Here is an 18111-nt window from a genome sequence, read left to right as displayed (position 1 = left end):
CTTTAGTCATATTTCAGCAAGTATAAACCCTACCAGAGCCTATTTTAAAGGTGCTATTCTTCTTCCTAATACCAGGATGGGAAGATTTTCTGTCGGAGAACCGCGTGTGACTGCCTGAACCCCAATGTTGACCTTTTCTGCTGTCCAGAGTGTGATTCCAGAGTGACAAGCCAGTGCTTCCATCAGAGTGGGCACAAGGTGTACCGCAGTGGGGACAACTGGACTTATAGCTGCCAGCACTGCAGGTGTTTGGTATGTCACTGTGCTATATTTCTTATTTCTTACATCAAAATATGTAACTGGTCATTTTAAACACTCAATCACACAATTATTTGGTTAATCTGTAATTGTCTAAATTCCATGGTCTCAGAGCATTAAATGCCTGTCTTTAGTAGTTTTTTTCTCAGTTTTCTCATTTCAGATTGTAGTGGGGGAATTACATGAAGAGGAATAATTAAGTGCATTTTAAAGCATTGGTTAGCACTCTTAATGGCTGGTTTCACAGACTCCCTTTAGTACTAGTCTTTGGATTATCTAAAATAAGATTAGGTAGTCCAAGATTAGTGCTAATCTAGGTCTGTGAAACCAGCTGTAAATGTTCCTTTCTTTCCATTTAAAGGAGGGGGACGTGGATTGCTGGCCTCTTGCCTGTCCGGTTGTGGACTGTGAGTACACGGCTGTCTCCGAGGGAGAATGCTGTCCTCACTGCGTCAGTGATCCGTGCCTTGCTGACAACATTGCATATGACATCAGAAAAACCTGTTTGGAGAACTACGGAATCACACGGCTTAGTGGCTCAATATGGACAATGGCTGGATCGCCCTGCACTACATGCAAGTGCAAGGTACATAGTAATATATATGTGTGTATATACACACATGTATATATATATATACATATAGTACCATTTGACAGCAGCATCGGCTGTGTTTGTGTTTTAATTACATTTGCTTCCAAACCCAAGCTTGAAATGTCATAACCGAGTAGAAGGGACGGTAGGTATTTTAAAAAGGTTCCCCCTCCGATCATTGCCATTAAAACAAGGAAGTGGATTTTAGTTTTAAATTTCTTAATTTCTTTAATAAATTAATGTCCAACACTGCACAGTATACTTATTTTCGAAATGGGGAAACATACTCTGTAAACATTAAAAAAACAAACATAATAAGCCATTATTAACAGGTTGGGAACAGCGCTGCGATGGCCAATGTACTTTTGCTTTATGAAACTTGCCTTCTTTTGTGTTGGATGCTTTGCCATAGACCTTGGTATTATTTGTCACTTTGTTGATGAACATTTTAACTGGAAATCAAAAAGGGATTTATTTATTTATTTATTTATTTATTGATTTATTGGTAATTGATGTGTATTAGTAATACTGTACAGTATATGCACTGCTTGTTATAATCTTTAGCTGGCCAGCTAAATTTCATTACAAATAGTGCACAGCACATACACATTAAGTACTATGTAACTTACATATGTATTTACTGCAAATAAGACAATTTTCTAAGAAAAACGATATATCAAAGAGTTGAATTGGTTTTGTAAATTGGTTTGTTTTTTTCCATTGGCATTACTAATGTAGATTTGTGTTGCTGTCATTGCAGAATGGGAGTATCTGTTGCTCGGTGGATTTAGAATGCCTTCAGAATAACTGAGTCAGCTTCTTTGGGCTCATACTCACAGACTGAATGGTCATCTATGACAATTGCCAAAGTCTCCACATGAGGAAGCTGCCTGGAAATTCTGCTTCGAAGGACCTGTTGTAATACCCTGTTCTGTTGTCCTTGAAAGACACTTGAACTTCTTAAATGTCGAAACCATTCTTACTCATTCCAGATCTGTTAAATGTGTTGTATAATTGGTTTCACATTATTTGAAGAGTGAATTCACAAAGGGGAAAGTTATTTAGCCCATGTTGCTATAGTTGCATAAAAATGCTTCACTTTGTTATTTTATATATATATATATATATATATATATATATATATATATATATATATATATATATATATATATATACACACACACACACACAGGTTTCATGTTAAACAGAATTTCTAAATTGTAATATTATTGTGTTTATGTGATGAGAGGTAACTGGTCTAAATCTCTACAGTACTTGTAACTGTTGTAACTGTCTTCTGTATCTGCCAATGAGAGCAGACAATCAGACTTCCAATACAGGGACACAAAGAAGACTTAGTATGAACAGAGCAGAACAGATTTACAGAACTATACCTTTTAAATGTGTGCACCACATTAAAATATGTATTTCCTTTTTTTTAAAAAAAAAATACCTGTCTTGTATATGGATTAAAACTAGACAAAACATAATTGATTTTGTTTTCTGTCTCGAGGAAACCAGCAAGACCAAACTGGTTGAATGCCACTGGGTTATAATCTGTGCATTTATTTTTTTCATTATGTTTAAGGAAAAAGAACATATATCATGGTAGAAACAAAATCTTCCAGTGGTTAATTTGAATGCTAATTAATTTGCATTTTCCAAACCTATAAAATGGTTCTTCCCCTGTTTTCTCTGATTTCCATTAAAACATTCACCATTTTATAATGGTAAGGGTCTCCATAACTCTTGTGACGATGCCTGACACTTTGTGAGCAAATGCATTATATTCACGGAGGATTGGGCATTCTAGAATAAAGAATACTCTGCCTGCAAGGTTAGAAGCGGAGAACAGCAGTGTGGAGTAGTGGTTAGGGCTGTGGACGCTTGACCGGAGGGTTGTGGGTTCAATCCCTGGTGGGGGGACACTGCTGTTGTACCCTTGAGCAAGGTACTTTACCTAGATTGCTCCAGTAAAAACCCAACTGTATAAATGGGTAATTGTATGTGAAATAATGTATAATGTGATATCTTGTAACAATTGTAAGTCGCCCTGGATAAGGGTGTCTGCTAAGAAATAAATAATAATAACAGTAAAAGTGTATTGTTGAGGTAAGATGGTTATATGCCAGTAGTTCAACAGGTTGTCTTATTTGCGTATTGCTATGCTTATTAAGGAACACTACCACCTTTGTCTAGCCCTTTCTTGTACCTCTAAAGGACACAGCTTTCATCAGTATGTGTTAGTAAGTCACTCCTCAACTCTTGATGCTGCTTATATTAAAAGGGGGGGGGGGGGGGGGGGGGTATTGTAACAGATTTTAATGTGACCAGGATTCATACGTGATGTCCTTGCAGTATGCAAATCCAAACCTACAGCTATGGCCAAAAGCTTTGCATCACCTAGAACTTTAGTATTGAGACATAATATATATATATATATATATATATATATATATATATATATATATATATGAATATAATTTAGATCTTTTATTTGGCATCATGTAATCAAATCAACTACAAAATGATATAGCAAAAGTCTACCAGAAGCCATAATAGTAGTACAGTATTTCATGTTAGATTTCAAAATGTCAGTTTTCAATTACAAAGCGGTATGTAATTTAATAGGTTAACGTAACATTATTCATTGGGTTTCAATCAATCTTATGAAGCAAAATGAGTTAATTCTATAGGGTGATGCAAAACCTTGTGGCCATCGCTGTACATTGTAACAATACTACACACGGTGAAGGCATGTGGAATGACCGTATGCAATGGAAATATGCTGAGTAAGTGGCCAATGCTACCAGTGTGTGCGCAGAAGATGAAGAAGGAACCTAAACACAAGTGGAGCGCAATGTACAGATTAAGGGACCGTGACATCAGCATCTGAGTCCTTATTGCTGGTTGTAGTGTTTTGGTTTTATATATATATATATATATATATATATATATATATATATAAATTGATGTTCCTTTAATTACCATGAATTCTTTGAGTCTGAATTGTAAATGTGTATCTTGAGGAAACAATGTATTTTCTAAACCTTTATCACTTGTAATTTACGTAAATCTGGGTCCATACTGAGTCGATTTTGTTGGTCAAAACTGTAGAGCAACCAAATCGGCCAACATAATCTTATGGCGTGTTGGGCAACAGTTTATTGTTGTAGTCTGGAAAAATTGACCAGTGCCCAACTTTTTGGTGTGTTGTCATTTTTTTGCTGCGATAGATTTTTTTTTTATTGATTATTGCATCATCTCATTTTTTGGTTCCCATAAAATACTATTTTGTTTATTAAAAGTATTTGCAATATAAAAAAATACTATTAATATACGACTGTGCTGTGCTCTACTGTACTAAATAAAATTGGACTACTGTTACTATTTTTTATCAGAACTATGGTACCAATACATCTATTTTCATTTTTCATACGACAGAAAGAATATGTGAAAGGAGAAAACAGCCAAATTGGGCATTTGGTCTGGATACATAAATATTTCCCAACAAATACCCCAACAAAGTGGGAAGGTATTGGTTTAGGGTGGACTAGGCTTCAGACAACCCAGCTACATGATTCGGTAACACTTTAGTTTAGAGATCCGTTATAAGTGATTATAAACAATCTATAAACATGTTATTCATTTTGCTACTAACAATTATAAAATATGGTTATAGATAATACGACTATTATGCACTTTTGCCATTGTGTTTTTTTGTGGTTTTTTTTGCTATTGTTTATAATCAGTTATACTGGATATAGTCTGCCTGCCTGCCTTTTCAGGTCTGTTTGTCTCTCTGTGCCTGTCTGTCTGTCTTTATATGTCTGTCTCACCAATTGTATGGGGCTGCTTTGTTTTTTGCAATACAGTTATTATACACTTGTGCCATTGTTTTTTGCTGTTGTTTATGATCACACATGACGGATACCTGAACTGAAGTGTTACCCATGAGTCTACAATAATCTCTCCACTTTACAAGGTATTCAAGATGGAACACGTGGCTTAAAGTCATTGAATTAGTCTATCTTGATAAGATTACATCCATAGGGTAAGACCAACACAATTCTTAAATCACGTGTATCCACCAGCATTACAGATTAACAGTACTCGTGAATTCTACCCCTATAATGGGGTCAAGGATCTAATCCAAAATATGGTCTTAAGAGATGTAATCGTCGTAGAGTTTGGGCATGCTTGGTTGTCATGTTATCGACTATTCAGCAGTAAAACAATAACACCTTTTTAGAAATGTCACTGTAACATATTTAAAATCATGTTGAGGTTTTAATTTATGTGCTTAGAATTTCAGTGCAATATTTTGTTTTATGTAAATACGATGTAAAGCTGGGGGCTAAATGAAAAACAATCATGTGTTATAAGGTTCTGATTAACCTTATGCAGTTAGTAATGAAATATTTTTTGTATTCATTATGTTTCACTTAACAATGGGAAGAAAAGTGTCTAACAATCTTTTTTTTATGTCCGTGCCTTAACCCTTTAAGAATGAACCACTTTATTTTAGACATCGCAATTTTGAATTCAAAATGCAACTAACCGAAATGAGTGACCTGAAGGTTCACATTTCATTTAAAAAGAAAATCCACAGCTCAAACTTTTATTTTGCTTAAAATAGACATATTTGCCAATTGCTTCTGCTTGTAAAATACTAAATGTGCAGTATGCGTTCGAAAAGACACCTAAAACTATGAGGCATATGGTCAAGGCACAGATGAAGTTATAGGTTCACTGTGTTATGATGATGCATCATGTGCGTTGTGAGAAATCACAGTCATTGAACTTTGGGTCACCTGCTCACTTTTCTGTGGATTTCTGCTGCTGGGTGGTAATTAAACACATGTCATGCACATGTCATCACGAGGCACAAGGCAATGCTGGCGATAAAAACACAACATTGTAGAGAACGGCTTAACCTATAACTGATCAGCTTCCATCTCTTCTGCTAATCTTATTTTTACAAATGTTTTTGACTGGCTGATGTTCATCAACATGGTTTTAGCCCCCTGTTTTCCCAATGTACATTAAAAAAAAAAAACAAAAAAAAAAAAAAAAACTTGTTAATGACTTTTTAATACTGTCAAAACTACATGTGACTTTTCTTGTGTATAAATGCATCACATCTCACATCTGTGTACTTCAAGGGTTAAGTGTCAGTTGATATGAAGACTGTTGTAATAAAGTGTTATCTGTAAAATCCTAATTTAATAAATATTTCAGTTGTTTACTTTAACCGTGGTTTGAGTCACATGGTATTTTGTTTTCATTCATAAGTAATTCTGGTTGTCATCAGCACATTGACCTGATAGATACTGATAAATACTGTGTCATCATCTTCTGGTTTGGTTAGTGTTACATAGAGTCAATCAAAGACTTGTCTTGTCAGTACTGGGATGTAATCAGTCGTGCCCAACACGCTAGCTACCTTAATATGACCCGGTTTTAAGCATGTGATTTTTAAACACTGACATTGTGGATTTTTTTTTCTCACTATAATCAATCAGGATTATCCTTGAAGGCTGCACCATAATATTTTGGTAAAAAACAGTAAACTGTTATTAGAATGCATATCTGAGAATTAAACATTTGTACATTGCTATCCACTGATTTAGTAAGTCTGCTAGCTGAACCAGTATTGTTAAATACCAGAATGCCATATTACAAAACATAAATTCTGTAGGCATTACTAAAATAATGGTGGAGGATGAGCCCTCATTGTATTACATGTATATGAGACTTTTTCTTTAGTGCGCCTCCGAATATCGTTCCATCTTTGCTTAACCTCCTCCACCGTTCTTATGATAATGCCTACACTCCAGAAGTAAAGGCTCTCGTTAGAACCTTGCTTTGCCACTGTGGGGAGACCTTTTTAGGTGCTTCTAAGAACCTTTTTTTACATGGATTCTGTATTCTCTATTTGCAGATTTTCTTTTTTGTCATGTAAGCTTTGAAACGTATTGAAAATTGGAGTTTGCAAAACTACGGTATTATAAACCGCAATTTACAAATTAAATAAATTAGACAGAATATTTAATAGACCTCGTTTGCAAAATCCCCTCCCAATTTTAGTGGTTTTGTTCAGAAACGCCCCAGAATTACATATGCATATACAGAATTACATATACATATACATAATTACATATGCATCAAGAGCTAAAGTGCACAGAGACATTGTCCCCGCAAATTACATCTTAATTGCGTGTTTATGCCATTGCGTGTGATTTATAAATCCCATCCAAGAATTTAGAACCCTCAGTGCCTGTTTTACGGTCGTAAAACATGCACAAAAAATAATAATAATAATAATAATAAATTGTTACACGGTGTTATCCAAGGTGCATTAGGAAGTTAAGACCAATATTATATATATATATATATATATATATATATATATATATATATATATATATATATTTAAACATATTAAAGAATTTCAAAAACATCACAAAAGCATTAGTAAAGAAGCATCAGGTCAATTAAGCATACCACTGGGAGAACTACAAGTTACATAGTTTTGAATTTGGTCCAGGAATAACTGACAATTAATGTTTTCACAACTAACGGGTGAAGTGATATGGAACTGAATATCACAAAGACTTGTTTGTTTGTTGTGATACCTGCTTTAATATGCCCATTTTTCAAAAAATTATCAATATCGTAATTCAAGATTAACAGGCTTTTTTAGTAACCGCTGGTGTGGTGACCATTTCTTTTAATGAACACTTCAATGCCTTTAGAATTGAGGAGAAAACAAATGACCCCTTTTCTGTTTTTGAGGTGGATGATCTGAAATCTAAAGGCCATTTGATAGACAGTTTTCATATGGATCAGAAGACACTGGGTATTACATAATCCCATATTGCCATATGGTCTGAACCTAGCTAAGCTTACATCTGCTTTGATTTGCTGTGGATTTATTTTACCCTTTTGTGAAAGTACAGTTTCCTGCCATAATGTGAGCATCAAGTAAACAATAGGGACTGGGGTTAGTATTGGTCATACTTCCACTCTTCAATATATACTAAAGCATTGCTGAGGAGGTTCTAATGTAATGTCAGTTCAATGTGTCCTGAAAAAGCTAGCCTTTTCTTACATGCACAACTTTCATGCAGGATAAGTTTTAGTGTGGCAGTCTATAATGTGAAAACAAAATGCTCATCATTTAATACATTACAGTGTACTCTACAGAATTCATGATTTTAGCACAGGTACATAAGTATTTAACATGCTTTGAAAGGAATGTACAAATGTATGGTGTAGGAATATATGAATTGCTCAATATATGAGTTGATTAGTATAACACCCCAAAGTGTTTCTTTGCAACACTATGTACAAGTGTCAAGGGAAAACAATGATGGCCAGTGTCAGTGTTGACTTTTAACAATGTATGGTGTTCACACAACACTATGGAAGTGCAAAAAAAACTAACACTTTTGAAAGTGTCGCTTTAACATTGCACAGATTGGGACAATATAAACATGGTGCCAGTGTTGATTTCAACTCTACCACAGTTATTCCAACACATTGCTTAAATGGATAAGACACCATTTTGAAGTTTCATACTAAAATGTTTTAAATAATTGAAAAGCTTTAAAATTGTCTCACTGTCAGATATGAACTTTCTTTTTAGCATTTCTAAATTAAGCACTATTGAATGTTTAATAATTATGGATGATACAGCTTAATTATTTTAATTATATTTTCTGTTTTATTTTGCAAATGCAAAATGTCTTTGGTCACATATTTATTTAGATATCATAGTTCATTTTTTGATTGCGTATCTGAATATTTATTGTATATTCAGTAATACAATTTATACATGAGATATCTAGATCATTAATCATGCATTAGTCCTTTCTGTCTCTCTCTCTCTCTCTCTCTCTCTCTCTCTCTCTCTCTCTCTCACTCACTCTCTCTGATAAGACAATTTCATTTGAGTCAAAAAATGTTGTAACAGCCTTACTGTCTATATTTATTAGCAGTGCTCAAGTTTAATCACCACCCCGTAATGTCTTGATCTCTAGAGGACGACTCAATTATGTCTGTTGAAATATAAAGTTCATACTGTCAGTGATGGAGACATCTGCATGCATTTCCTAAAACTAATCATTTAAAAAGACAACCGACTAATGGTTCCAAATATATTATGATATTGTAAATCAATACTTTATATTAAAAGAAAATACAAAAAAAGACTACTGTCCTCAGATCGCTGGAGAGCTCAATTGACATGGGAAAAGCAGGATTTTTATACAACTACACTGTCTGCTGATCTCTGGAAAAATATGTTTTTTGAATTTTTAAAGTTATGTTTGAATTTCCTTGTCATTTTTGCAGTTGGGTTTTAAAACAGGTTATTCATAATTTATAGAGGAATTGGCTGTATTAAAATTAATTAGGTCTTCCTCAAATCTATTTCTTGTATTAACGTTTAATAAACATAAATTCAAAGAGAATAAGTTCACATGGAATAAAAGACACTAAGCAGTATTTGACATAACTTTGATGGATAACATCGTTCTAAAACAAAGCCTCAGGAGGTAGGCCTAATAACCTTGACCAGGCTCTATACAGCCTATAGGATAAATAACATAATTTGTTATTTGCAGTGTATGGGAAAAGTCATATCATTAACATGTAATGCCTTGGGGTCAGGTAAAGATAGCAAGAACAACACTAATCATAGCTGATCCCTTGTTATCCTTTTGAATTTACACTGTTTATTGGTATTAAATGTTCTTATTTATCTGGATATATTTGCCCATTATCGCATTAAGTGGCAGAACCTAAAAGGTTTCACAACATATGTTGTAATGAAGTCAGCTCAAAGCAATGTTTTACTCCAGTGATATATTTCAGCATTTTGTGTGTTCCTCAAAAATAAATACAGAGAACAAAGAACACTACTCATAAACAACGCAGTATATCGATGTAAAGAGAGGAGAATCTCCTTTATCAAGCCTGATTGTACGCAGGGTCCCCAACTTATCTATTTAGAAATCCACTCAAACATACAGTATACAGAATCTCCTGAAAAAATCCAAAGTTGCATTAGTATTTGTATGCAGCACTAGAACTGTATCATAAATAAAACGCATTTAGGCTGAAGTTCTACACAATTTATCAAAAACTCACAAAAACAAAAAACTCACACTAACTGACATTTTTAAACTCATACAAAGGTTAGCCAGTGTGTAAAAATCTCAAGGCTTTCAGTTTATAATTCAATTTACAGCTGACCCAAAACAATTATATTATATTATATTATATTATATATATTTCACAATCACACAGTGCTTCTGCAGTTAAGTGTATCTTCAATAGTCAGTTTCTTTTCATTGGCTGTCTGAAGCCTGCACTTGTGGTTCTCTGCTTCAGTTTTTGGTTAAAAAAAATAAATAGCTACATTCCTCCCTCTCAAAATACCAGCTTATCAGAGGTGCGCCTCATCTCTTTACATAGCCCACCATAATAGCTATAGTCAATTATCCCCTATTAGATTAATTTCATACATTAACCATGTACAAAGCAATTGGCAAAACAGACTTCAGCATTAAAAATTAACTACATTAATTAGTGACATTTAACACATACGTGTAAACCAGCTGAACTACATCATTACCACTAATACAATTAGCTGATATCTGTGTGGACTGGAAGTATAAGATATACTAGTAAAGTTAAAAAGGGTAATGCATATCCAAATTGGGACTTAAAATACTATGATACGTTTTTACTGGCATTGACTTCAAAGTTATTAAAATTGCAAATTAAAGTAGAAAGTCTCATTACTTGAGGCAATTACTGGGGCCAAAATAGCATTGTTCCTCACCTGTGATTCTGTCTGTGATTTTCTATGAATGTAGCAGCTACACTGTCTGCATCTAAAGCATCTAATTCTAAAAAACAAAATATAAACTAAAAATATGTTCCACTAAGCCCCCCTTTGTTGCTGTATGGGTTTATGAAGTTGTTCGATAATAGGGAGTAGAGTGAATGAAAGTATTGCAGCACTTTAGGATTCAAGTTAATTCCCTGTTCTAAACTGATACTCATTCAGTAAATGTGTTTTCCATTTAGGGATTATTTGGTGCAAAAGTCTAACAGAAAGAGATGTTCATCTTAAATGGGTCAGTTTTTTCTTTGCATGCAGAATTAATGTACTATATAAGCAGGGTACAGGATTATTATTATTATTATTATTATTATTATTATTATTATTATTATTATTATTATTATTATTATTTGTTTATAACATATTTATCACCATGGCTGAAACTGAAACTACAAAAGTGTAATTTAGCATTGTCATTAATTAGAAACATCCATTAATGATTGGACATTTAAACATATGTAGACAGGACCATTTTTATATGTATTTTTTGGAAGAAATCAATATTTCAGTCCACATATGATAAATGATACATATTTTTAAAAATGTTGTTGGGAGAGGTGACACTGTAAAGATTAAGTTGAAATATTATTGTCAGTTTGTATTAAAAAATATCAAGGCAACACCAGCATGAAGCAACATTGATTTGTATAATGTGCAATTAGAATGAACACTTTGATTATTGTTAGTTGTTTTGTATAACTTATTTAATAGGCAGTTTACTTTTCAGAGGGAGAATCGATATATCTGATGGCAGGAGAGAAATGCGGTTTCATTAAAGGTGCAATTAAATTCGAATGTAAATTATCTTCCCTGGCTTGCCTCAAAGTCACAGCCATAAACGGACATTGCTTTCAATGTACGTGGAACCCTAAACTTCAAACGCTTCATACAGAGATTGATTACTTATGGTCGGAACTGATTCAAAAGATAAGTCGGTGTTATCAGCATGTTCACCCATGTCTACGTTTCATGTTTAACAAGAATATTATCTTGAGTTTAAAGACATACATTTTTTGCTGGGGATAAAAATATAGATTTTTTTTTAATACAATGCTGGTACTATGTAAATGTATTTACAAGAAGGCATGTGACTACAATAGCTAGCTTTCAATGTTCTTTTTTTGTCTGTCTGTCACCTTTGGGGTTAAGTATAATAAAGCAGATTTATAACCCTGAAATTTCTTATCAAACTATTTTAAATGATCTATATATTAAAATAAGGTATCAGAGATATCAGCTTCTTTTTATGACTAATGCTGTTCTAAAGTACTTACTTTTTTTTAAATGGTCAAAAGGCTTAAATGGAATTCTGTTGTTAAGGGTGTTATTTGCAAAGAGTCCTGTGGTTGTAGGGAATATGCTAACGTTTATAATGACATGCTTCTGTCTGTCAGCTACCTTTAAATATAACCTGTGTTAGTCATCTGAAAACACCAGGCATGCATTTATTTTTTCTGATCATGGAAAAAAAGTGAAAATGAAAAAAACATTATAATATACATGAAAATGAATACGTCAAAAGATTCAGAAATCTTGTTTCAGTTTTTAAAGCAATTATATTAGGACTGAGACTAAATGTAAAGGGACTGATATGTATCTGAATAATAAACTCGAATAATCTAGAAGATACGTTGCTACTTTTACATATATATTAGAAATGGTAAAAACACTTGAGATAATTCAGTTGATCTGAACAGTGCTAGATCTAAATACATATGAATGACTGAGAGGTTCAACATTTTACAGCGGGGTGTTTGTAACCCAAACCCCCACACTAATAGCACCCCTGAATGAAATACATGTGAGAGATACAAGCTTAGACTTTAGAGAAGTGATCTTATACCACTGACACATCTAACAGCTAACAGCACAGTATCATTGAAATCTTTATAGCCTTTCAATTCTGCTACTAAATCTGTCATATAAGTGGGTGAGCAAGAAACACTCGGCTTCTTCACAGACTTCAAAATGAATAATTGCAGCTGATGGCACACCAAAAAACGAAAGGCAGTGTAAAAGCAATGATAGAACTACCTTTGCTTCCATAATTGATGGGACGACAGGCTTTTGCACTAAAGAACCACTACACATAATAGGTACAACACTCCCGAGTTTCAAAGAATTAAATCACTGACACTCAATATGCCTGGGCGTACTTCCTATGAAGCTTTGAATACCAATGAAGTTTTCTCATTCGCGAGAGAAAAATCCTCTGGATTCTGTGAGGGCTCTGCAGCTTATATGAAGGCAGCTGGAAACTTTGTCAAATATGTTTTGTTATACCTTTGCTAAGAAGACCGAGATTATAGATTATAAATTAGGAAAGGAGGATGCTTCAAATCCTCTGTATTACAATTCCTCTGTCAATACACTTTTAAGGAGTAGGGTTTTATTTCATATGAAGCTTTAATGGTACACCACTTGGCTGGAAAAGCAATTGGCATGCAAGGCAAGTTTTCAGTATGAATTTACTTTCAAATTGAGCAGATTTGGGAAAAGGTCAAGGGTGACACAGCAGTTCATTACCCTCCCAGATAGGTCTCAGGTCTGCTACCTGTGTGAGGCTAAACCCCCAATGCATGGCTTGCTAGTTAGAGAATATTTCCATGTGTTTTGTGTTATACTGTATGTGTTTGTTGCATGGATTAAAAAATCTTTATTGGACAAAAAGTGGATGGCAGGTTTAAATTATCAGTCCAAACAAACTGCATTTAATCTGCATGTTATCTACAGGTATTGAACAGCAGGTATGCATTTTCCTAAGATGGTTTCAAAGCTGGCATTTTCCTAGCTGTCATTCAAAGACATAATTGCAAGGACAATATCTACTGAAACATTTAAAAATAAATTGATAAATTAATTAATTATTTCTGGCAGTAAGCCTAATAGGTTTTTTCTTTCCTTTTCACTTCAAACTTTTCTTTTTTTTTTTTAATGAAGAAAAACATTTCTTGTGTTCTATGTAAGTAACACAGGAGTTCCTGTGGGGACTTCACCAATAGTACATCCTTTTTTTCTGATCAAACATCTGCTCAACATACTGAAGCTTTATACATTAAGGATTCAACCATCCTTCCTCAGAGGTATACGATTGTCAAGAAAGTGACATCATACATGAAGACCACATGGTATAAGAGCTGAAGAAGCCATTCTTTAAAATGCTGGAAATACTGATTATCTCAAAGTATAGTTGTCAGTATAGTAGCTGCAGAAATAACAGCAACGAGGAAAGAAGTACTGCAGAAGAAATATGGCATTTTATTCTGTTCTTATCTCTGGAAAACATGTTCCTACTACTAGTTTCTGTGAATTTGAGAAACGTTAAAGTAGTTCTATTAGCATCACCATATAACCTTCTTTGCATTTCTGTAAATCACTCAGAACCATAGACGGATCAGTAGTTTTTTTTAAATGCACTGTTCTGTATTCTTCTCATGCAATGATGTTTTTTTTGTTTGTTTGTTTTTACTACAAGCATGTGTACGTTTAATTAAAAAAGGGCAACTATGGAACAATATAAAATGTGAGAAACCTCTGTTAAACATGAATGTAGGTTATCTTCAACTACAGGACAGGGATTTTTTTTAGGTATCTGCAAAAGAATGCCCTCTCAGCTGAATGGAATAGAAACAACATTTTAATAAATTGATTTTTCATGTGAATGAGATACTGCCTAAAAGCCCATCTCTATTAAAATAAATGCAGAGGAATGCTTAAGATAATTGAGATAATTAAGTTAGAGGGTTATGAATTACAATTGAAGACTCTGATTGAAGATGTACTTTTTTGTAAGTTTTACATAGTACCTTGATTACCATTTTGTTGGCATGAAAAATTACAAGCAAATACCTTCCTGTATAACTAAACATAAAGTAGTAGGGTTAGTAAGTACTATGCTTAATTGTATACCTTAATAACATGTTCCATGGCTGGCTGTTTATACTGTAAGCAGTAAATTCACGTTATTAGGCATTCTTTCTTTTTTCTTTTTTTTTGCCTGAATCAGTTGATTTATTGGCAAAAACATTTTTGTGAAGTCCTTAAAATAAATGACTAACTACGGTATTAGCATTATTAATTAGCGCATTATAATTTTCCATTCTGAATCAAGGATTTCGTAAATTGCACAACAGTGTTCTTGCAGCCAAGAAAGGGGCTCTTTCAGTAAAAGCAGCATTAAATCAGTTCCTTGCTCCTCTTCGGTTCCCTGCAAGGACATCTCTACATGCTTAATCCTCCAATTCAATAGATGACCAATGTTATCTTCGTGGCAGCTTACTACTGTTGAGAAATAAGTTTAACGCTCAAATCTTCACCATATTTTTCTCAAAACTTGGTTACTTTGGAGAAAAGAAAAATGCATCTGATTTTAAATGAGATATGCAATTGTATAAATGAATGAGAATCCACCTGAAATCCCTTCCTGTTTATGTATTTTTTATTAAATGGACACAATGAAGTCTGCAGACAGAGCATTTTTTTTTGCTGCAGTCCTGTTAATCATACTCATAGCTATCCTCTCATCAGAAACTAACACGTATTTAACATCTTGCCATTAAGTATGCGGATTGACTATTAATAAAGTCTACTTTCTATTTTTCTTTGAATCTGATGCACATTGTTTATTTAATGCTCGAAAGAACAGCCAGTACCAGTAATGCAGGCTGGATTAATCTGTTTAAATGTGCATTGATGTTAGAGCAATCAATGTCACAATAATTAAATGAGGGTGAAGTAGGACTGAAGCAGCTGACAGGCAGCTGACCCTTGTGACTTGGTTTTAAATTGTTGAAAATATTGATTAGTATCTTTTTTTTAAATCGTATTTTTGTTTTGCAGTTTTAAAGGGCACCCCTCCCAGTTAGTAAAGTTTAGGTGGCTTTTATTGTGAATGTAACAGATGTGTCTCATTGCTAACCTGTGTTTTAAAATCTTTTGAGCAAAAATCTCTCTCTCTCTCTCTCTCTCTCTCTCTCTCTCTCTCTCTCTCTCTCTCTGTCTCTCTCTCTCTCTCTCTCTCTCTCTCTCTCTCTCTCTCTCTCTCATTATTTATTTATTTATTCATTTATTTATTTATTTATTTATTTTTGGCATAAAATATTTAGGTTGCAAAATTAAATGCAACCGATTCTGAAGTCTTGGGTGAAATGTACTAAACAAGCGCAATGCTATTTGTGACTTTTTAGGGAATGCTTTGCGACAGCAGTTTCTGTTCACGGTTCAAGTGTAGATTAATATGTAATTATGGGTGTTCCTGCATACATTTGCAAAAAGGGGGCGGAGCCAGTGCAAAATGAGGGTTCTTAAAGACTTCATCAACATAGTGAAATGCAGCCACATGTAATCAGCTTACTCAACAGTAAGGATCTGCATAGTGCTGCCTGCAGAACATTTTGTGACTGGGGTCTGAGTACGAGAGAGAAACCTTGTGATTTAGAAACTAAGCAGATTATTAAAAATATTAGGGTCGATGTTTCTTACTGACAGCTAAGGATGATACCCAATTTTAAAATAGCAAAATTGCTATTTTAGATCTTAAACAAAATGACATACTTAGGGGGGAATGTTTTTTTTTGTTTTTTACTATTCATTTGTTATACTTTATAAACAAACTGATGCTTGACATAACATTCCTCTATTCTGAAATGTTACAATAATAGTATGTTTAAAACAATACTAAAGATGTCCACTATGCTAGGGGGTAGAAAACAAGGCTAAGATACACGATGTTACACTTTAAAGACAACCTTTTATATGAACACTTCATCTCCTCTCACACTTAAATGCAGGGTGTCCTAATGGGGATTTTGTTGTTAAATAATTTAAAACTAATTCAATTATCCATAGCTTCAGGCAAAGGTGAGAAAAATAACAGTGGTATTAGTTAGTGCCTTGGGTTTATACCAATCAACTTAGGATGTGATCAGAATTGCAATAAATTAATTTAGCTAGCATTTATTTTATCAAGTTTTGGAGAAAAATAAATTATTTTTGAATGAAGCAAATGACAGCAGTAGTTTCAGTGCTTATTGATTGTACGTTCCTTAGGTTGTGTGGGTAGGGTATTTGTTACTAGTCAGAGCTACAAAACACTTATATTATTCAGGTGCTAAACTCAAGTCTGTTTTATTGAATGGGTATATATTCACATACCAAGTGTTCTGTACTGGCAGGGCCCATACAATAACAGTGGCAGCAACAACACTATGAGCAATTGGTAAGATATTACTTACTGTAAAGCAGTGGTACCGTTACAATGGGAGTGGTCTGCTTGTAGTTCTGCTAGGGTTTGTTCAGGATAAACCACTGCTATTATAATGGCCATTAGCCATTTTTCTATTTTTACTGTAGGTTGTGAAAGTGTGCACATCCTTTTTAAGTGTGCTTTTTCGGTTTTTTGTATCTGTCTGCTTGGACTGTATTACATTTTGACATCATAGTTGCCACTCACATTTCATGTTGTTATGTTCTCAGCTTAAAATCTTTCCATATATATATATATATATGGAAAGATATATACAGTGATGTTCAAATAAACGCTGGTCTCTACTCGCCGGGTCTCTAATAAGCGCCAGGGCTTCTGGGAAATATGGTAAATAGACGCCGGGTCTCTTTTAAACGCCAAGTTAATAATAATAATATAATGCGCATCATACTGAATATTCCAGCCAATACACACACAGCTATACAGCGAGTTTACCAATGTGTTTTTCACAGCGATGAAGAGACCCTGAGGCTCAGGATGAATACACGTAATGCATACAGGTTATTCATTTTAAAACCAGTTGTGAAGTTTTTTTGAGCGTGCTGAAAGTAAGTAAAATACAAACTTGTTTTCTGATATTAACAGGGTTGTCTTTTAGTGTATTTGTACGTGTTTTTTTATTATTATTATTAACAGTATTTTGTGTATTGAGTCTTGCTGAATATTCGTATTTTGCTCCTTTTCCGGTGTTCTTATTTATCAATGTACACGTTAAAAAAACAAATTAGTTACGTTTGCTTAGATTTTGTGATAAAACTGGTGCTTGTATTGATTTTATTGTTAATCTTTAAACAGTTTGAAGCATTTATGAGTGTGTTGTGGGCCAACAGTATGAACTTATTTTTCGTATTAACACAGTATTTCATGCGGTTGTTTTGCAATGAAGATTCGTTGCTGGTTAATTCTTCATTGATTGTCCATGATTACCAATGTTTTGAGGGCGAACAATAAATATAATATGTGTTAATAAAGATGATACTTATTCCTTTTATTAATTTTAAAACCATGTTTGTTTTTTTATTGTGCTGCAAGCCTACCTTAATACGTGCTTGTGTTCTGATATTTACAGGGCTGTCTTTA

At 33.8% G+C, this 18111-nt stretch overlaps 1 protein-coding gene across 1 annotated transcript in view; it reads left to right on the top strand.

Annotated features, from left to right (window-relative positions):
* Nucleotides 1-2340, top strand: part of LOC117434546 (protein kinase C-binding protein NELL1-like) — a 113605-nt gene extending 111265 nt beyond the window's left edge. The window contains exons 18-20 of the mRNA XM_059002953.1: nt 76-252; nt 620-844; nt 1611-2340. Of these exons, the coding sequence (XP_058858936.1) occupies nt 76-252; nt 620-844; nt 1611-1661 (453 nt within the window). The 3' untranslated portion in view covers nt 1662-2340. The remainder of the gene's footprint in view (nt 1-75; nt 253-619; nt 845-1610) is intronic.
* The last annotated feature ends 15771 nt before the right edge of the window (nt 2341-18111 follow it).

This window comes from Acipenser ruthenus, chromosome 28 (genome assembly GCF_902713425.1).
Source record: "Acipenser ruthenus chromosome 28, fAciRut3.2 maternal haplotype, whole genome shotgun sequence".
Lineage (NCBI taxonomy): Eukaryota > Metazoa > Chordata > Actinopteri > Acipenseriformes > Acipenseridae > Acipenser > Acipenser ruthenus.
This window is presented reverse-complemented; position numbering and strand designations above follow the sequence as displayed.